Genomic DNA, 22,158 nt, shown 5'->3' with positions numbered 1-22,158 from the left:
CTGCTTTTTGCTTAATCTATTCTCAACCACCTTGTGCCATTATTTTCCTCTACAGAGATGCCCTTAATCTCCTGAAAAAGTTCCCTGATTCCAAGACAACTCCAGTTACAGCAGCCCCAGTGGCAGCAGCCCCCAGTCCTGTCGCCACCCCAGCAGCTGCCCCACTTCCCCCAGGCAGCAGGCCCATGTACCCCCCTCAATCCATACCTGGCAAGCCTGGAGCTCCGGTGAGTACACACACACACACACACACACACACTCTATCAGTAAACACATTAAAATGTCAAAATTGGGATCAACACCAAGTGCTCAAGGGGCTTGAAGCATTTTCAGAAAGTGTATGGCTTAATGACTCATGCACCTCAACACAGTGGATTATATCATAAGGAAAGCAAGTCGTGGTTAGGGAAGTATAGATTTAACTCTTAGCTCACTGGTGTGTGAAGAGATGGAGGGAGGCAGGGACCACCTCGACGTTGGTATGAGTCACTATGGCTGCCACCTACCCTCCCCCACTTTCTATACAGACTCACACTCTCTCTCTCGCTCTCTCTCTACCTCACCTTCTCTCAGTGCTGCTATTCACTAAAGGTGATGGGCACAACACACAATTTATCAAGATCTATAAATAGTGGAGTTGAGGGCACGTTTTCACGGATTTAATTTTCTCATGACTTCACATTAATAATTTACCTGTAAGTGTTGGAGCCTCGTTCTAGCCTTATGTAACATCTTATAACATTATAAAGGGGAGGAACAGCATTTTTCAGTAGGTAATTCCCTCATTCAGAAAGCCAAGTTTATGCTAATATATACTACTACTATCGGTAGTTGAATGGTGTGACTTTCATGTTCTTCATTTCCTCCTGTTTGTTCCTGTTGTGCAAGTCTGTGAGATCGGTGATTGGACACAGTTAGCTTGATTTCTAAGAACTTCTGAGAAAGTATTGAAACAACACTCTGCTCCAAAGCGTATGAAAAGCTTCTAAGCAGACATTAGCAGTATCTTAATAGTCTCTGGAGGCCCCCATGCTATGGAACAGATCCCGATCGTTGTTTGCACACAGCCCCTATGCTCCCATGCAAAATGAGCATGACGACATATCGTCTTACTCCCTCTCCCGCACAGATTGATCCATCAAACAGACAGAGGCCTGGGGTTGTGCAGGGGGTAACCAGACTTTATCATCTGGTCAGTGGAAACCCTGTAGAGAGCTGAGGACATGGGTCTTGACTTTGACAGTTAATGCAGTTTTAGTATTATGATCATGGAATTCCGAGCACATCATGTGTGTACACATACATTTCAATGTGTCCAGATTCCCTTTGTCTGCGCTATATTCAAATGCCTGTATGCATTCTATAAACGGTAAAATAGACAAAATGTGATAGCCACTACCACCAAGTTGTTGTTGTGTTATCTTCTGTAGCTAACTAGCAAGCAAAGCTAAAGTGATTGCAAATGAGCTACCATAACTAAATATTAGCTAGCTGGCTAGCATTTATAAGGCCAGCAAGCATTTCCTCACATGCTAGGAATGTATTTCCTCCAAAGTTATAATGAAAAGTTGCCTCTCGCTCCCAAAACACATGTTTTTTGGAGACTTGTGGGTGGAGTGCTGATGACTTTGCCCACTGTATTTACTTTTGGTAGCCTGATTGTCCAGACGGAGGAGAAATTAGCACACAGTGCATCGCTGACCACCTCCTGATGTGGTCAGCCAGATCTGAACACAATGTGACTTTTGTCTTTTCAATGTGATCTTCGTATTCTCACAGCAAAGTTGCACGTAAGTGTAGACACAGCCACTTTCTCTCTCTGAAAACACCCCTGCTGATCAGTGACTACTGGGACTCCAAATGAGACATCAGTATCACCTCTGTTTCCCCTGACAGACGACTGGTGGGGAGGCAGGAAGGCTCCTGGGTCTCTTGAGGAGTCACGGTAATTGTGTCAGGGTGCCGAGCATCGCTCAGCGGAACAAAAGGCCACCTCCAGTGACAACACTTTATCCTATTTCTTAGTAGTGAGGTGATGACGTAATTTGTTTGCTGTATTCTGATATGAGGGAATAGCATTCTGTGGTATGATGACACACACACTGGCTTTTCGGTCTGTAACGACCAAAAAAACAGCACCTTGACTTTCTCTTACGTTTTATATGATCACAGTCATTGCTGTTTGATGTATTTTGTACTTTTTATTTGATAGCTTTTTTCATTTTTTTTAGCTTGACTTGATGCCCTTGTAAAGAGTATTGTGTTTATTGGTCAACTCTATACTGTGGGTTGAATAGACGGCTCCTCCTGTCCTGAGATAGAGCCCAGACCCTGGTCAAGCTTTAGAGCCAAGCCTGTCCAAACACTCCAAACAGCAGCCTCGTAAAGACGACCCAGACTGGTTGGGGTAGTCTGCTTTCCATCCCTGCCTCTTTTTCACTGTAATGGGGATTTAAAGAGAACCTGTTGAGTTTTGACTGTTGAATACTAATTGTAGCATTACTGCAGAAGTGTTTACAGCAATTAAGATCTACACAAGAGGTTACTATTCTTATATATATATATGTGTGTGTGTGTGTGTGTTTAGGCATGGTGGATTTAGTTGTAATGGCAAACATTTCCTCATCTTGTTTGCCTTATTGGGTTTGAACTACCTAGTATAGTGTCTAGCATGTCAATAACTTAAGTGCTAATTGTATTTTCAAGACGATTACGTCGCCTGGTCACAATAAATGACCCAATATACCACCTTAGAGTTGGTCCTATTTTTAGTTGAACAAAATCGATCCCAATCAATCTTTTGTAACGAGCTTGTCAACAGCATTGCCATGGGTTCTGTAGCCTCATCAAAGCCTCTAACTTTAGGTGAAAGTGAATACGTCTGCAATGGCGTTATTGATGGGAGCAGAGTCATAAAGTCGTCCAGAAATATAAATCTGCACAGTGACTGACTGACCGTTCTCTGTTCTGTCCTCTCTTTCCTCCTCTCCTGTCTCAGGGCACCTTCACAGAGGTCCCGGCCTCTAATGTGCGGCGTGTCATCGCCCAGAGGCTGACGCAGTCCAAGACCACCATCCCTCACGCCTACGCCACCATCGACTGTGACCTGGGCGCTGTCATGCAGCTCCGCAAGGAGATGGCCAAAGGTGAGGCCACAGCACATCAGAACATAACAGGGCACAACGCATCACATCAGAACATAACATAACAGGGCACAACACATCACATCAGAACTAGAGGTCGACTGATTATGATTTTAACGCCAATACCGATTTATTGGAGGACAAAAAAGCCGATACCGATTAATCGGCAGATTTTTTAAATTGTATTTATTTGTAATAATGACAATTACAACAATACTGAATGAACACTTATTTTAACTTAATATAATACATCAATAAAAATCGATTTAGCCTCAAATAAATAATGAAATGTTCAATTTGGTTTAAATAATGCAAAAACAAAGTGTTGGAGAAGAAAGTTAAAGTGCAATATGTGCCATGTAAAAAAGTTAAAGTTTAAGTTCCTTGCTCAGAACATGAGAACATATGAAAGCTGGTGGTTCCTTTTAATGAGACTTCAGTATTCCATGGCAAGAGGTTTTAGGTTGTAGTTAATATAGTATTTATCGGACTATTTCTCTCTATACCATTTGTATTCTATATACCTTTGACTATTGGATGTTCTTATAGGAGCTTTAGTATTGCCAGTGTAACAGTATAGCTTCCGTCTCTCTCCTCGCTCCTACCTGGGCTCGAACCAGGAACACATCGACAACAGCCACCCTCGAAGCAGCATTACCTATGCAGAGCAAGAGCAACTGCTCCGAGTGAGTGACGTTTGAAATGCTTTGAGCGCTCACCTCGCTAACTAGCTAGCCATTTCACATCGGTTACACCAGCCTAATCTCGGGAGTTGATAGGCTTGAAGTCATAAACAGCGCAATGCTTGAAGCACAACGAAGAGCTGCTGGCAAAACGCACGAAAGTGCTGTTTGAATGAATGCTTATGAGTCTGCTGCTGCCTACCATCACTCAGTCAGACTGCTCTATAAAATATCAAATCATAGACTTAATTTTAACATAATAACACACAGAAATACGAGCCTTTGATCATTAATATGGTCGTATCCGGAAACTATAATTTAGAAAACAAAACATTTATTATTATCGCGTATACCCTGACTCTGCGTGCAATGAACGCAAGAGAAGTGACACAATTTCACCTGGTTAATATTGCCTGCTATCCTGGATTTCTTTTAGCCAAATATGCAGGTTTAAAAATATATACTTCTGTGTATTGATTTTAAGAAAGGCATTGATGTTAATGGTTAGGTACACGTTGGAGCAACGACAGTCCTTTTTCCGCGAATGCGCACTGTATCGCTTGTATGCAACGCAGGATACGCTAGATAAACTAGTAATATCATCAACCATGTGTAGTTAACTAGTGATTATGATTTATTGATTGTTTTTTATAAGATAAGTTTAATGCTAGCTAGCAACTTACCTTGGCTTCTTACTGCATTCGTGTAACAGGTAGGCTCCTCGTGGAGTGCAATGAGAGGTAGGTGTTTAGAGCGTTGGACTAGTTAACTGTAAGGTTGCAAGATTGAATCACTGAGCTGACAAGATAAAAATCTGTCGTTCTGCCCCTGAACAAGGCAGTTAACCCACCGTTCCTAGGCCGTCATTGAAAATAAGAATGTGTTCTTAACCGACTTGCCAAGTTAAATAAAGATGTAAACAAATATATATATATATATTATTTTTTTTTTACCGATTTCAAATTGTTATGAAAACTTGAAATCGGCCCTAATTAATCATCCATTCCGCTTTAATCGGTCGACCTCTAATCAGAACACAACATAACAGGGCACAACACATCAGAACACAACATAACATGCACAGCACAACACAAAGCTGGTCAAAGATGAAGGCTGTTTGTGTTCAAGTAAACAGTAGCGCGACATCACACAACCCAGCTGAACACTGAGGGATATAGGTAGCCTAGCCTCCTTATCGCTAAACATTGCATCATTATTGCTAAGCAGGGAGCTGAGTGACATGAGCCTTCAACGGTTTCTCCCCTTATCAGTACTGCCACATGTGATCGTGTTCCCTGCACTCAGCCCCTCCAAAGCTTCATTATGGCACCCCTCATGTCTCTTGTAACTGTTCCTATACTTCTGAGTATAACAATGTTCAAAGTTTCACCCAGAATTCAACACCTCCATATGTATTTGGACAGTGAAGCTGCATTTATTTTATTTGTCTCTATACTCCAGCATTTTAGATTTGAGATATGTTTCATATTAGACGACAGTACAGAATGCCAGCTTTTATTTGAGGGTGTTTTCATACCTATCTGTTATACCATTTAGAAAGAAACGTGTGTTGAATTATGATGAGTGAGAAGGTAAGAGGCACAGATACCATAAACCCTCCCCCCCCAAAAAAGTTAACCTCCCGTTATGGTATTAATGAGTGGTAAGCATGTTTTTTGTAGGCATCTCAATCATCATTATTCACGATTCATTCATGATTTTTCTTATTATTGGCATTATTATCAGGATTAATTTAGAAGTGCTCAGAAACATCTTATCTACTCACTTAGAAAGAAAATGACTCCAGTCATCATTCACCATTCAGTTACTATTGTGCAAAACATAACCCAAAACAAACAGCAAATGCATCCGAGTTTGTAGTCACAAGCTTGATGTAGTCTTTGCGTGCAAGGAATATGGGACCAAATACTACACTTTTGACTTCTTTAAAACCCCCCAATGTCCACTCCCCTGTGGAAATGTAATTAGCATAATAAAGAAATCTGCTTAAAAAAAAAATAATAATAATTGGATGCCGCCGATGTCGCGCTTCCGCATCTGCGGTGAAAGGTGACAGCTAGAACGGTGTTTGTCAGACCATGAGACAAATGCCTAAAAACCTTTGTCATTATGCTTTGTCATTATGGGGTGTTGTGTGTAGATTGATTAGGAAAAAACTATTTCATCCATTTTAGAATATGGCTGTAATGTAACAAAATGTGAATGGGTCTAAATACTTCCCGAATGCACTGTATGTACTGTGTACCCTGCATGGCATTGTCATGTCATTTACGCAAAGTCCCATGGGGGGGCTATTCGGTGGCCATTTCCTTTTTAAATTAGGGTAAGATACATATATTGTTGGGTGTCTTCATTTGAAGTGTTCCACTGGCAAAGGAGAGACTTTTATTTGCAGGACACTCCAAACTCAAACGTCTCCAGTCAGCCAGGATAATCATGTATTCCGGGTTCAAAACATGTCACATTGATGTGCCCTGTGATTATATCATCGCAGCAGGGAAAAGGTGTCTGCTAAACGCCTAAGAAAGGGAGTGATGGGGGAGAGATGGAGAGAAGAAGAAGGTGGAGGGTGAAGGAAAGGGGGAGGGAGAGCGAGAGAAACTGAAGGGATATGGAGAGAGAGGAGGGCTGGTGTTTCTTTAGTGATATGACATGAAGTGATTAGGCAGGGCTGGCAGTGCCTAACCCATTCAGTCCTGCAGGGGATTTCTTGCATGTTCTCCTTTCACTCCCTCACCTCTTCTCTCATCCCATTTCTCTCCACCAATCAAATTAGCAAAGGCATTGTGCACAACATATGTTCCATGTTTCTTCTGCTTAATGGCTTCTCAGTGAAGGGAGGTACAGGTAGACTACTCTACAAGAAGAGAGAGAAAGATAAAGAACATTGTTTACACGTGTCATAACTACCACCCGATGGTGTTTTTTTATTTTAATACTTGGACCCGAGCCAGTCCAGAAACTCCATGGTGTTTTGGTGGGGTGGCACCAGGGCCCAGAGTTGTTCCTTCTCATTTTACATGGTCAGGAAAAACTCCTGGTCCAGCTCATTATTCCTTTTAAGAGATTAATGCAATGCAACGCGGCCTTATTAAATCTAAACCTGATAGTTAAACCCAACTTTATTTATATGCTCTTCAAGATGACTGTGACAATACATGTAATACATTTCCATTTCCAAGGAATGAAATAATGATTCCTATAATTTTATAAACGCGGAGTGAGTGGCCATTCCAGGCTTATTAGCTTCAGTGTTGTGTGTGTGTTGAGGTATTCTCTATCCTCTGTCCGTCCGGTTGTTTTCCCTTGTTCTCTTTGTTCAGGAGCACAGCGAATTTCACAGTTAGCTCATTAGTGATACTGCTAACAGCATTCATAACCGTCTGCCGCTAATGGGCACTCTTAAACAGCCCAGCACTAACGCCAGGCCCTGCCCTATCCACCCCGGGTACTGTATTGAGGACAGGAGAGACAGTGAGGTATATAGGCGAGAAAGAAAGTGAGACAGAGGGAACCTGGAGGACAGAGAATGAGACAGATGGTAGAGGCAGGACAGAAGGTCAGGGATGTATAAAACATGTGCATGTTGTTGCTAGAACGTTCCCAGAACACCTTTTAAAGGTTCCCAGAATGTTTAAATAAGTTGTGGGAACAGTCTAGTGCAAACATTGTGTGGACATCACAATAGATATGTTCGCAAAACACAAGCTGTCCAGTTGTGCGGATTATTATACGTTTATTTTAGGGTGCAAAATGAATTCATCTGATGTTACAAGAACGTTCCCAGAACACGTTTTTTATGTTCTTTATGTTCTTTAAAAGTTCCTAACATGTTTTCTTTTTTCAATTAAAAAAATAAATAAAATTCTCCCCAATTTTATTAGTCTCTCATCGCTGTAACTCCCGTACAGACTCGGGCAAGGTCGAGAGCCGTGCGTCCCCCCCAATCACAACCAAACCAATCCGCACTGCTTCTTGAGACAATGCCAGAAGCCAGCCGCACCAATGTGTCGGAGGAAACACCGCACACCTGGTGACCGTCTCAGCGTGCACTGCGGGTAGCCCGCCACAGGAGTCGCTAGTGCGCGATAGGACAAGGACATCCCTGCCGGCCAAACCCTCCTCTAACCCGGACGACGCTGGGCCAATTGTGCACCGCCCCATGGGTCTCCCGGTCGTGGCCGGCTGCGACAGAGCCTGGACTCAAACCCAGAATATCTTGTGGCATAGCTAGCGCTGTGATGCAGTGCCTTAGACCACTGCGCCACTCAGGAGGTCCCCCAAACACATTTCTTTAGGTTGTGGTAACATTGTGGGGATATGATGAGAGAGGTTTCCAAAACACTAAAGCTGTCAAGTTGTGCTGACATTCAGATAATGTATGTATTAGGGTGCACAAAACATTCCTTTGACGTTGCAAGAATTTTGACATAACAGCCTTTGAGTTTTGTAAAGGTTCCCAGAACATTTAATGCGTTTATGGGAACAGTGTGGATACATTACAAGAGAGGTTCCCAGAACACACAATATACTCAATTGTGATAACATTTATGCAATGTTTAAGTTAGGTAGCACAGGACATCCCTTTAATGTTGCAAGAATGTTGACAGAGCACTTTGTCTAAGTTCTTTATTAAAGGTTCCCAGAACATTGAATTAAGTTATAGGAGTTGTCTGGGATGTTGCAAGAATATTCTTGTGATATTCACATAGGTTACACAGAACATTCCCACAACGTTCCATTATTTACCAAAAACTGTGTTTTTATGACGTTCATAGCATATTTGTTTTAGGTTTAACATATTTCATTCTGGGAACCTTTTAAAGAACAGACAATGTGTTCTAGGAATGTTCTTGTTCCATCAGGGAATGTCTTTTCACCCTAAAATAAACATTGTAGAATCAATTGCCCATCTGAACAGTTTTTGTTTTTTGGGAACATATATTTTGGGACGTCCCCACAATGTTCTCACCAGACTGTTCCCACAACGTAATCATACATTCTTGGAACCTTTTTAAAGAGTGGTTTAATGTTGTTCTAGGAACATTCAACATCTGGAAAATGTTTTATAATGTACGAACACTCTATAATCATCATCACGACCGGACATTTTGTGTCATGAGAACATTTGCCGCGACCTGACGAATGTTCTGGTAATTTTAGCTGAACCAATTTTGGTTTGCTGGGAGGCCTCTATTTGTCCTAAACACACATGATTAGTAAGTCCGATTCTTCACATCATCCTATAGCTTGCATACCAGATGTCACCTGCCATGGTCTTTAGAGCAGTTGGTATTTGGATAATTAACTTACCTGACTAGCAGCTCTTGAATTATAGATCTGGAGTGTTTGACAACTGTTGTCTTTTTTCTTTTTTTCCCAGCGGAAATCAAAGTGTCCGTCAATGATTTTATCATCAAGGCCGCTGCTGCTACGCTTAGAGTAAGTACCATGCCTGTTTCAGTCATTCTGTCAATGTTCATTTCCATATGAATGATTTTGATATATCAACAGTGCCCATAGAAAGTACACAGCCCTTTGCAAAATGTGTGTTGCTTCACAGCCTGGAATTTATTCGGTTTTAGTTTCCTGAGCAACAAAGCCACGTCACCTTCACCATTGCAGATCCCCTGAAGCCATTCCTCCCCATCTGTCCCTAGTTCAAACAACCCCATTTATATTTATCGACTGACTGGTGGTAGGCTAAGGCAGGCACAGAGCTTACTATTGTCTGGCTGATGGGCAGACTTATAAATAGACACCAATTCCCAGTTAATTCTAGCACATGTTTCGGCCAGTTGATGGGGATTCTGAGAGGTGAATACTCCTTTCTGGAAAGTTTTTCTAAATTAATTTAGTACATTTTTCATGGCAAGGAAAGCGAGAGAAGGAAAACATTTCTGTAGTAGGGAAAATGTCTAGATTTTCAATTTCCTGCGCTCTGTCTGAAGACAACAAAATCTGTAGGATTTAGCTAGTACAATTTGGGGAGAGAATAAGCTTTGATTTTCATAATGTGCATTTTGAATATGAATATAGCTCCTTTGTGTGACTGACTGTATCCATGGAGACCGGGACAGAGGTGAATAAAAGATGAGAACGTGGCTCACCACTTTGTTATGACCTGCGGCCGTGCCTTTTGTCAGAGCAGTGAATCTACTATCACACTGGCCCATTCACCTTTCACCCTGGCCCATCCTTTCTTCTATGGAAGCATCTTATCTTAATATGTTACTGTATCTTATCAATCGTGGTGATAGGACAGGGTATAGTTTCAAGTTTTATTTTCACATGCAAAGGATATGGCAGGTGTAGAACAGTACAGTGAAATGCTTAACCTATCATTTATCTGCATGTCCAGCCCTTATACGCAGAGTGTACAAAACATTAAGAAAACGTTCCACACTCAATTTGTTGGGGCATGGGCTCTACAAGGTGTTGAAAGCGCTCAACAGGGATGCTGGCCCATGTTGACTTCAATGCTTCCCACAGTTGTGTCAAATTGTCTGAATGTCCTTTGGGTGGTGGACCATTCTTGATACACAGAGTAAACTGTTGAGCATAGAAAACCCAGCAGCGTTGCAGTTCTTGACACAAACCGGTGCGCCTGGCAGCTACTACCATACCCTGTTCAAAGTCATTTAAATATTTTGTCTTTCCCATTCACCCTCTGAATGGCACACATACACAATCCATGTCTCAATTGTCTTAAAGCTTAAACATCCTTCTTTAAACTGTCTCCTCCCCTTCATCTACACTGATTTTGAAGTGGATTTAACTATCTGTGCTCACTAAAGATCCCATGGTATTTATTGTAAGAGTAGAGTTCTTAAACCTGGTGTCCTGTCTACATTTCCAATCTGGCCCTTATACCATCATGGCCACCTAATCACCCCCAACTTCCAATTGACTCATTCACCCCCCCCCCTCCTTCTCCCATGTAACTATTCGCCAGGTCATTGCTGTAAATAAGAATACCGTCTCACTTAAATTACTTGGTAAAATAAGGGTTAAAAATAAATAAATACAAATAAAAATGTCGTGCCAAGAGCTGTTAATGTTTCAGTGTATTTTGCCACACAATTGAGTGTGTTCAAATATTCCTATTCATGACAACGAGACAAAATTAACAGTTGCATTCATGAGTTTTATTGACAAATGTCAATAAAAAAACCTGATGCAAACGAATTTATGTGAGTGCTGTAAGTACAGAAATTGTTAGCTCAGTGGGAAATGAATATCCAACTAGTCAGTGACAACTGTTTTGGAGTTTGTGAAAGCAGCAATGCAAGCTTATTACGGTATTATAGACACTATGTCCTTTCTATTCCTATGATCTTCTATGTAGAAAAACCCCCTTACCTTCTAACGACTCTTGTGTAGCTTGTTAGTCTCAGCTTTTTATATATTGCATTTAATAGTTTGCAGTTCAAACCATTCCGACTCCACAGACATTTCGGGTAGCCTTCCACAAGCTTCCCACAATAAGTTGGGTGAATTTTGGCCCATTCCTCCTGACAGAGCTGGTGTAACTGAGTCATGTTTGTAGGCCTCCTTGCTCACACATGCTTTTTCAGTTCTGCCCACACATTTTCTATAGGATTGAGGTCAGGGCTTTGTGATGGCCACTCCAATACCTTAACTGTGTTGTCCTTAAGCCACAACTTTGGAAGTATGCTTGGGGTCATTGTCCATTTGGAAGACCCATTTGCGACCAAGCTTTAACTTCCTGACTGATGTCTTGAGATGTTGCTTCAATACATCCACATAATTTTCCTGCCTCATGATGCCATCTATTTTGTGAAGTGCACCAGTCCCTCCTGCAGCAAAGCACCCTCACAACATGATGCTGCCACCCACCCCCGTGCTTCACAGTTGGGGTGGTGTTTCTCCAAAAAATTAGATATTTTTCCCCATCTGCAGTTGCAAACCGGAGTCTAGCTTTTGTATGGTGGTTTTGGAGCAGTGGCTTCTTCCTTGCTGACCAGCCTTTCAGGTTATGTTGATACAGGACTTGTTTTTACCTTGGATATAGATAGTTTTGTTCCTGTTTTCTCCAGCATCTTCACAAGGTCCTTTGCTGTTGTTCTGGGATTGATTTGCACCAAAGTACGTTCATCTCTTTCCTGAGCGGTATGACGGTCCCATGGCGTTTATGCTGGCCTACTATTGTTTGTACAGATGAACGTGGTACCTTCAGGCGTTTGGAAATTGCTCCCAAGGATGAACCAGACTTGTGGAGTTCTACACATTTTTTTTCTGAGGTCTTGACAGATTTATTTAGATTTTCCCTTTATGTCAAGCGAGTTTGAAGGTAGGCCTTGAAATACATCCACAGGTATACCTCCAATTGACTCAAATGATGTCAATTAGCTTATCAGAAGCTTCTAAAGCCATGACATCATTTTCTGGAATTTTCCAAGCTTTTTAAAGGCACCGTCAAGTTAGTGTATGTGAACTTCTGACCCCCTGGAGTTGTGGTATAGTGAATTATAAGTGAAATAATCTGTCTGTAAACAATTGTTGGAAAAATGACTTGTGTCATGCACAAAGTAGATGTCCTAACTGACTTGCCAAAACTAGTTTGTTAACAAGAAATTTGTGGAGTGGTTGAAAAACTAGTTTTAATGACTCCAACGTCCGAATTCAACTGTTATGTAAGTAAAGTATTTCATTTTTTTCCCGCTTTGTCATTATGGGGTAATGTGTGTAGATTGAGGATTTTTGTATATATATATATATATATATATATATATATATATATATATATATATATATATATTGCCTTGCGAAAGTATTTGGCCCCCTTGAACTTTGCGACCTTTTGCCACATTTCAGGCTTCAAACATAAAGATATAAAACTGTATTTTTTTGTGAAGAATCAACAACAAGTGGGACACAATCATGAAGTGGAACGACATTTATTGGATATTTCAAACTTTTTTAACAAATCAAAAACTGAAAAATTGGGCGTGCAAAATTATTCAGCCCCCTTAAGTTAATACTTTGTAGCGCCACCTTTTGCTGCGATTACAGCTGTAAGTCGCTTGGGGTATGTCTCTATCAGTTTTGCACATCGAGAGACTGAAATGTTTTCCCATTCCTCCTTGCAAAACAGCTCGAGCTCAGTGAGGTTGGATGGAGAGCATTTGTGAACAGCAGTTTTCAGTTCTTTCCACAGATTCTCGATTGGATTCAGGTCTGGACTTTGACTTGGCCATTCTAACACCTGGATATGTTTATTTTTGAACCATTCCATTGTAGATTTTGCTTTATGTTTTGGATCATTGTCTTGTTGGAAGACAAATCTCCATCCCAGTCTCAGGTCTTTTGCAGACTCCATCAGGTTTTCTTCCAGAATGGTCCTGTATTTGGCTCCATCCATCTTCCCATCAATTTTAACCATCTTCCCTGTCCCTGCTGAAGAAAAGCAGGCCCAAACCATGATGCTGCCACCACCATGTTTGACAGTGGGGATGGTGTGTTCAGCTGTGTTGCTTTTACGCCAAACATAACGTTTTGCATTGTTGCCAAAAAGTTCAATTTTGGTTTCATCTGACCAGAGCACCTTCTTCCACATGTTTGGTGTGTCTCCCAGGTGGCTTGTGGCAAACTTTAAACAACACTTTTTATGGATATCTTTAAGAAATGGCTTTCTTCTTGCCACTCTTCCATAAAGGCCAGATTTGTGCAATATACGACTGATTGTTGTCCTATGGACAGAGTCTCCCACCTCAGCTGTAGATCTCTGCAGTTCATCCAGAGTGATCATGGGCCTCTTGGCTGCATCTCTGATCAGTCTTCTCCTTGTATGAGCTGAAAGTTTAGAGGGACGGCCAGGTCTTGGTAGATTTGCAGTGGTCTGATACTCCTTCTATTTCAATATTATCGCTTGCACAGTGCTCCTTGGGATGTTTAAAGCTTGGGAAATCTTTTTGTATCCAAATCCGGCTTTAAACTTCTTCACAACAGTATCTCGGACCTGCCTGGTGTGTTCCTTGTTCTTTATGATGCTCTCTGCGCTTTTAACGGACCTCTGAGACTATCACAGTGCAGGTGCATTTATACGGAGACTTGATTACACACAGGTGGATTGTATTTATCATCATTAGTCATTTAGGTCAACATTGGATCATTCAGAGATCCTCACTGAACTTCTGGAGAGAGTTTGCTGCACTGAAAGTAAAGGGGCTGAATAATTTTGCACGCCCAATTTTTCAGTTTTTGATTTGTTAAAAAAGTTTGAAATATCCAATAAATGTCGTTCCACTTCATGATTGTGTCCCACTTGTTGTTGATTCTTCACAAAAAAAATACAGTTTTATATCTTTATGTTTGAAGCCTGAAATGTGGCAAAAGGTCGCAAAGTTCAAGGGGGCCAAATACTTTCGCAAGGCACTGTGTGTGTGTGTATATATATATATATATATATATATATATAATCCATTTTAGAATAAAGTTGTAACGTATCAAAATGTGGATAAGTCAAGGGGTCTGAATACTTTCCCGAATGCAGTGGGAAACCCTTTGGGTAAGGGGGAAATATCCTCATTGGCAACCTGGCTGTTATCAAATGTTGAAATCAGATGTCAATTATGTATATGGAGGCTTTTACATTTACATTTTAGTCATTTAGAAGATGATCTTATTTATTTTCTTCAGCAAAGTTAGTGGTAGCAGAAAAAAGTCAAGTGTACGAGTTATTTCACTGTGCAGTTGTGATTTCACCTCCAGAAAAGGGCCTTCAGAGCTCTGGGAATAGTACATATATTCATCTTCTGAGGAAGTTTGTAAAGATAGTCAGAAATATTAGATCAATATGTCTATAGACTGCAAAAGCATGAACATCATGAGCACGCACACACACTCACATAGGATAAGGTATCTGGGGTGAGATTTCTTAAGCCTGTCTTTGCTTTGTCATTATGGGGTTGTGTGTGTGTGTGTGTGTATCTGCTTATATTGATATATCCCACTGTAAATTGTACAGGTAACAGCCCAAATAATGGAAACATTTGAGAAAATGAGCACTACAATGTACTCTATATGGAAAATAGGTGCTTCCAAAAAGGTGTGGTTCTTGTGTTAATTAAGCAATTAACATTCCGTCGTGCTTAGGGTCATGTCTAAAAATGCTGGGAAGGCCATCATTTTGGCTACCATGGGATGACAATGCCCACATCCACAGGGCACAAGTGGTCACTGAATGGGTTGATGAGCATGAAAAAGATGTAAACCATATGCCATGGCTGTCTCGGTCACCAAATCGCAACACAAATAAACACTTATGGGAGACCACCATCAACAAAGCACCAATTTATGGAATTTCTTGTGGAAGAATGGTACCTCTAATAGAGTACCAGACACTTGTAGGGTCTATGCCAAGGTGCATTGAAGCTGTGGCCCTATTGTTGGCGTTTCCTTTATTTTGTCAGGTACCTGTATTTTCCCACTGTGCTCAGCCTATACTCCAGAGTTTTATGTTTACTGTTCTGTTATTGTATATTCTGTATGATGTCTATGTGGACTGTGCATTTTGTTTGTATATTGTCCATTGCTGGCAGCACCGTCTCACTAAGGCAAGTTCTGGATATGTGTAAATGTAGGCGATTCTGAGAGTCATTGAGTCGGTCTTCCTTTATCCCCTTCCACTCTCTCTCACCCTCAGTCATCTTCTCGTCCTCAGTGTCTAATCTCCTCTGACAAAATCTGACCTGACCTTTGCCTTCAGGAGCTGCCGGAGGTCAACGTGACCTGGTCGGGGGAGGGACCTCAGGCGCTGGACTCCATTAGCATCTCCATCGCTGTGGCGACCCCAAAGGGCCTCATCACCCCCATCATCACGAACGCTGCTGACAAGGGGGTGCAGGAGATCTCAGCTAATGCCAAGGTAGGGTTGAACACCGCTCTACCGATACCCGGGCACTGTTGAGCTCACAGTTCAGAATGGTGGCCTTATGTACTGTTGGAGAAATTCATGCCAGTGAGCTGCTAACTATCCTGGCCGGAGGGGATTACAATCATTAAATGTTACAGTATCTGAAATGGAATTAGCTGTCTCCATTATTTAATAGTAGTTACAAAACACTCAAATTAAAGTTCCACTAAAATGAGTGTAGGACTGTACTATCACCAGCAGCCCTTTGCTCTGAAACTGACTGAGACTGCATTCCTCAGGAGCTTTCTTTAGAAAGGTCAGGCTGGGTAATGACTTGTAGTGTGGAGGCTCATTCTGAATCACTCTCTAGGTAAACACATTAGCAGGGTTCGTGGCATTTACCTTCTTGGACCAGGGAGTATATGCAGATCTGGGTTCAAATACATGTGTATTTGTTATTTAAATACAAGTAATTATTTTCTGTGTATTTCAGTATTTAAGTAATGTGGCCCGAATCAACTGCTTCTATTGGAAGTATTTGAAAGTATTTTCAAATAAGGTCCTATAAATAGCCTACGATTTGAAAATATTTTTAAATCCCTGGGTTAAATGCATTGGAGTGTATTTGAGTCTGTGTGTTGGACTATTTTCATGCACCTGCTGTTATTGACAAATAGATACAGACCGCCACCCTTTGTCTTACCGGAGGCAGCTGGTTTATCTTGTCGATGCAGCATAAACCCCGCCAGCTGTATGTTATCCATGTTGTCGTTCAGCCACGACTTGGTGATATTACAGTTTTGAATGTCCTGTTGATAGGATAGTCTTGATTGGGGCTCATCCAGTTTTTATTATCCTATGATTGCACGTTGACTAATAGGACGGATGGTAGAGGCAGGTTACCCACTCGCTGTCGGATTCTTATAATGCACCCTCAACCTACGGCCCTATATCACCCTCTCTTCTTCATGTGAATTACAGTGATTGGGGCCTAGTCTGAAGTAAAACCTTTGCGTCCGATTCATCAAAGAAAAAATATTTGTGCAAGATTTAAGAACTGCAAAGAATAATGCAGATAATGCTGTGGTAGAGGCCTGAAGTACAACCCTCCAGACCTGGGTTCACCTGTTTTTTATTTTTTACTTCAGTTTATTTTAGTAAATACTTCCTTAACACTTATTTTTCTTCACTGCATTGTTGGTAAGACTTTCACTGTAAGGTCTACCTACACCTGTTGTATTTGGCGCATGTGACAAATAAAATGTGATTTTTGATTTGTCTGAGTTATTGGACATTTTAAGACTCAAGTTCCCTCCATCTCCATTTCAGCATCCAGCTATCAACTGAACGTGCCATAATTATACATGAATATACATACAGATATGATGAGAAAAGATCACCATACTAGATCAGTAGAAGGTATATAAAGAGGTTTATAGTGGGGGTAGGTTTACATAGGCCTCAGCTGCCATAGGCCACTAATGGAGTCTACAGAACCAAGAGTCAGTCCTTACCCTCAGGTGACTGCCTGCAGCTGGGGAGAGCGGGAGGGAGGGAGAGCTCAAACACACTTGTACATGCACATTCATTCTTGCTCGCTCTCACACACACAACACACCGGTGTGCCAGCTTAAGAAATAGACTTCTGTCTCAAGAGGCTAGTGATTAGGCTGTGTCACCAGCAGTGACAATGTAAATCCCCTCAAATGATGCGGTGGACATGTGCTCCCGATTTTGTGGCCCGCCACAACTCATTACTGTTCTCTAATATTGACTCTCCCCAGAGTGCACACAATCGCTAACAAGACACACACACAACCATGTCTATATACACTCAGACTGTTCTCTTTCTCATGCACATTTACTACACATTAAATGTGAGTCAGAAGCCTGGTTTGAGTTAGGGCAGAATGTAAACCCCTTATCAGCAGCTAATTGAATACAACATGTGGTCTGGAAAATACACAGAGCGCTCACTGGCTACCATGCCTGAATCCACTGAAAACATGATTGCTTCTCCTTTCAGTGCTTTTATCGCAAATGGATCCCCATGTGTTCTATTGCGCCTCTGGGTCTTTTGACATAGTGTTTTAGCTAAAAGCAGCTTCACTGCAATATCTATAAAGCATATTTCCATTTGAATGAGCATGAGAGCTGTATGTAGGATTATGATACGTTATATAGATTTTTTTTGACTTTTGATTGAAGAAGGGAATGTGTGTTTTCATGTTATTGTTTGTAAAGCACCATTACATTCTGTCTTCTCTGCTCACTGAGTCATGTCAACTCCCTTTCTCAGTCTAGTCGATTCAGGTCAATAGGGAGGATGACACACTTAATACATTTGGTGAAGCAGCAACTTGGGCTCTCACTCCACTGTAGCCAATAAAGGGAAAATGTATAGTATACAAAAGTACTACTGTGTTTGAAGTTTACCCAGGACTTGTAATCAACAATGGTGTCAACTGGGGTTAAACATAGATGATAGACTACAGGACATGCATTCAGAGCTGTAAATCAAGATGAGTCGATTGTTTACACACAACGTTCATTTCCCAATGTTAATTTAGCAGAATATTGTTGTCATTAGTCTAGTGCTGTCACATTTCACCCCAGATGGCCTGCTTAGGCTCCTTCTAAAGACTAATAGCTGATTTATGCTCGATCCTGCAATGCTGTCCCGAGGCTCCGTATGGGAGGGTGTGACGCAATTGCGGCGCCTGCGGAGGCCAAATCAAGCTCCATATGGCGTTGCCATGTACCTCCAAATTTTTTTAACAATGCAGAGTTACGCAAAGCATAAGTAGTATGAATGACTTCTACAGAGGCGGTATCGCAGTAAATGCTGTATGGCCACTGCAAATGACAGATTGACCTTGCAGAGCCTTTAACTCTAAATTAGTGGAATTTTTCATTAAAAGCAATAGCCTGCAGTCTTTCCTCCCGCTCAGCCAATTTAGCTCTCATTGTGCTAATGAAAAAGCAATGTGTTGACTTCGATGGGGTTCAACAGAGTAGTATTGAACAGCACTCTGCTCTAGCTCTGTGTGTGTTGATGCCTAGGTTTATTTAAGTGATGCTAACAGAAGCTCTGGTGTGAAGCCCTTTTAGTAAAGCAGTTGGGGTGTTGACAGTATGAACTCTTGAGTGAGGATTGCCTTTAGAATGTTAACCATGTCGTGTTGGAGGGAGGTTGTCAGCATTTCAACATTACAGTATGGTCTTCATGGTTCAACGATATCACTGGAACTGCTAGAAACCTGATTTGATAGATATGATTGAACCAGCATCACCTCTAGACAGTAGATCATTGATTTGAGTTAGGGCAGAATGTAAACCAGTTTATCCCTGACAATCTCATTTTAGAGTAAGTCCAGAGGATCATCTGACTACATTAGATGACTGACTAAATGCTGATCTCTTCTCTCCAGGCACTGGCCCAGAAGGCTCGAAATGGGAAGCTGCTTCCTCATGAGTACCAGGGAGGCTCCTTCAGGTAAACACAACACGCCCTTGCTATTAGGGCTAGGAATTGCCAGGGGCATCACGGTACGATGATATCGTGATATTTAGGTGGCGATACGAAATGTATTGCGATTCTCACGATTCTATATGTATTGCGATGGGATACTGTGATTTTTATAGTGACTTGACATTCCAAACATATTGCTCACAATACATTGCCTTCATAAAGTATTCATACCCCTTGCTTAGTCCACATTTTGTTGTTGCAGCCTTAATTCAAAATGGAGTAAGTAATTTTTTTTCTTCAACCATTTACACACAATGCCCCATAATGAAAACATGTTTTTAGACATGTTTGCAAATATATTGAAAGTGAAATACAGATATCTAATTTACCACCAAGACTCTTTCTAGAGCTGGCCGGGGGAGAAGGGCCTTCGTCAGGGAGATGACCAAGAACCCAATGGTCACTCTGACAGAGCTCCAGAGTTCCTCTGTGGAGATGGTTGTCCTTCTGGAAGGTTCTCCCATCTCTGCAGCACTCCACCAATCAGGCCTTTATGGTAGAGGGGCCAGACCGAAGCCACTCTTCAGTAAAAGGCACATGACAGCCCGCTTATAGTTGCCAAAAGTCAACTAAAGGACTCTGACCACGAGAAACAAATTTCTCTGGCCTGATAAACCACAATTGAACTCTTTGGCCTGAATGCCTTGCATCATGTTAGGAGGAAACCTGGCACCATCCTTTCGGTGAAGCATGTTGGTGGCATCATCATGCTGTGGGGATGTTATCCAGCGGCAGGGACTGGGAGAGGCCTCAGCTGCTATAGGCCACTAATACAACCCTACAGACCTGGGTTCACATGTTTTATTTATTTTTTACTTCAGTTTATTTTAGTAAATACTTTCTTAGCACACTAGTCAGGATATAGGGAAAGATGAGCGGAGCAAAGTACAGAGAGATACTTGATGGAAACCTGCTCCAGAGCGCTCAGGACCTCAGACTGGGGCGAAGCTTCACCTTCCAACAGGACAACTCTAAGCAAACAGCCAAGGCAATGCAGGAGTGGCTTCGGGACAGGTCTCTGAATGTCCTTGAGTGGCCCAGCTAGAGCCCGGACTTGAACCCGATTGAACATCTATGGAGTTACCTGAAAGTAGCTGCACAGCGACGCTCCATCCAACCTGACAGAGCTTGAGAGGATCTGCAGAGAAGAATGGGCGAAACTCCCCAAATACAGGTGTGCCAAGCTTGTAGCGTCATACCCAAGAAGATTCGAGACTGTAATCGCTGCCAAAGGTGCTTCAACAAAGTACTGAGTAAAGGGTCTGAATACTTATGTAAATGTGATACTTTAGGGTGTTCTTCTCACTATGTCATTATGGGGTGTAGATTGATTAAAATATATGTGTGTGTGTGTGTGTGTGTATTTCATCCATTTTAGAATAAGGCTTTAACAAAATGTAGAACAAGTCAAGGGGTCTGAACTCTTTCCGAATGCACTTTATAAGCACTTTATTTCTCTCCTGAACTTATTTACACTTGCCATAACAAAGGGGTTGAATATTTATTGACTGAAGACATCTTTTCGTATTTTGTTAATTTTAAAAACATAATTCCACTTTGACATTATAGGGTATAATGTCTAGGCCAGTGACGCATCTGAATTTAACACATTTTTAAGTCAGGCGGTTACATAACAAAATGTGGAAAAAGTCAGGGGGTGTGAATTCTTTCTGAAGGCACTACGTCTGCTGCAGAGGAACAAGAGAGAGCCATGACAAAAAAAAGTTCTGAGCAGTCATGTAAATATAAGTGTTGGCTCCATATTTCAAAAGATGGAGAACAAGCTATGAAGAAAGTTTCGGTGCAGGTACAGCCAACAAGCACAAATATAATATTGCGATGCAGTGCCCTAGACCACTGCGCCACCCGGGAGGCCCCCGAGGTGTAAAGTTTTAACTTGTTTGTATAGCGATTTAAATTAACAAATATGGATTGTCAATCAAAATTGGCAAATGCAAAAAATCTCTCCTCACATCAACCCTCAACACTTTGACGCACAGTCTGGGTATTTATATGCTGACCTCGAGCATCTTGTTATTGGTCAATACTCCTGTCCACCGTTGATTGGCAGATGTGTGAAGTAAATGTGCGTGCCCACGGAACAGTTTTTCGAGATGGAGGGAGAGACATCCGCACGAGCTCAGTCATCCACATAAAGGGATGCACGTGCAATTATTGAACTGGGAACATTTTCACGCAGGGAGACATTTTACAGCATGATGTCACAATTAGAACGATTGGGAACTATTTCACGGGGGAAGATTTGTACAAGGCATGAGGTAATAATTCCTGTATAGTTCAGTGGTCTGCTGATAGGGAAGTAGTCCTAAATGTCCTGCTATTAGTTATAACCCAGACCCATAAAATAGCTAGTCCATATATTATGCATATTCTACATTATCACATGCAGGCATGAAGAGAATATGTGGCCAGACGACGAGCCATCAATTACATGGCCATCCATTCCAGTGGAGGGAGGGCGGGCTGTTTTAATGCATTCAAATTAATGGGGTCTTTTAGACATAAATGGGTTTTTTGTCTCGGAGAGGAGGATAATTAATTCCTATAGAGGATGTGAGCTCTTTCTATCTCTCCTTGAAGATATACTCAGCAAATAAAGAAACGTCCCTTTTTCAGGACCCTGTCTTTCAAAGATAATTCGTAAAAATCCAATTAACTTCACATTAACCAGCACCTGTGGAACTGTCGTTAAGACACCAACTTTATCCATTCGTCCATCCATCCCCAATGCCTGTATGTCATTAAGCCACACAGCAAATTGCCTATGGATGTTATTGCTCACCAGACACAGAGCTAGGATGGTCTCTCTCTGTGTTCACCTCTGTTGTTACAAGTGGCACATTGTCTTTGTCTGTTGAGGAAATGTTCCCTCTGGTGTCC

General features: G+C 41.6%; 1 protein-coding gene across 4 annotated transcripts in view; it reads left to right on the top strand.

The window, feature by feature from the left end:
- pdhx (pyruvate dehydrogenase complex component X) overlaps positions 1-22,158 on the top strand; it is a 59,269-nt gene that overhangs the window by 35,677 nt on the left and 1,434 nt on the right. For all 4 annotated transcript variants that reach the window (XM_021600666.3, XM_021600676.3, XM_090230544.1 and 1 more), the window contains 5 exons: positions 56-227; positions 2,999-3,146; positions 9,231-9,289; positions 15,579-15,737; positions 19,157-19,221. In XM_021600666.3, coding sequence (XP_021456341.1) covers positions 56-227; positions 2,999-3,146; positions 9,231-9,289; positions 15,579-15,737; positions 19,157-19,221 — 603 coding nt within the window. The remainder of the gene's footprint in view (positions 1-55; positions 228-2,998; positions 3,147-9,230; positions 9,290-15,578; positions 15,738-19,156; positions 19,222-22,158) is intronic.

The sequence above is a fragment of the Oncorhynchus mykiss genome, chromosome 1, assembly GCF_057628025.1.
Source record: "Oncorhynchus mykiss isolate SJ-2025 chromosome 1, ASM5762802v1, whole genome shotgun sequence".
In the NCBI taxonomy this organism is placed as follows: Eukaryota; Metazoa; Chordata; class Actinopteri; order Salmoniformes; family Salmonidae; genus Oncorhynchus; species Oncorhynchus mykiss.
The sequence above is the reverse complement of the archived record's forward strand: the minus strand, read 5'-3'. Positions and strand labels throughout refer to the sequence as shown.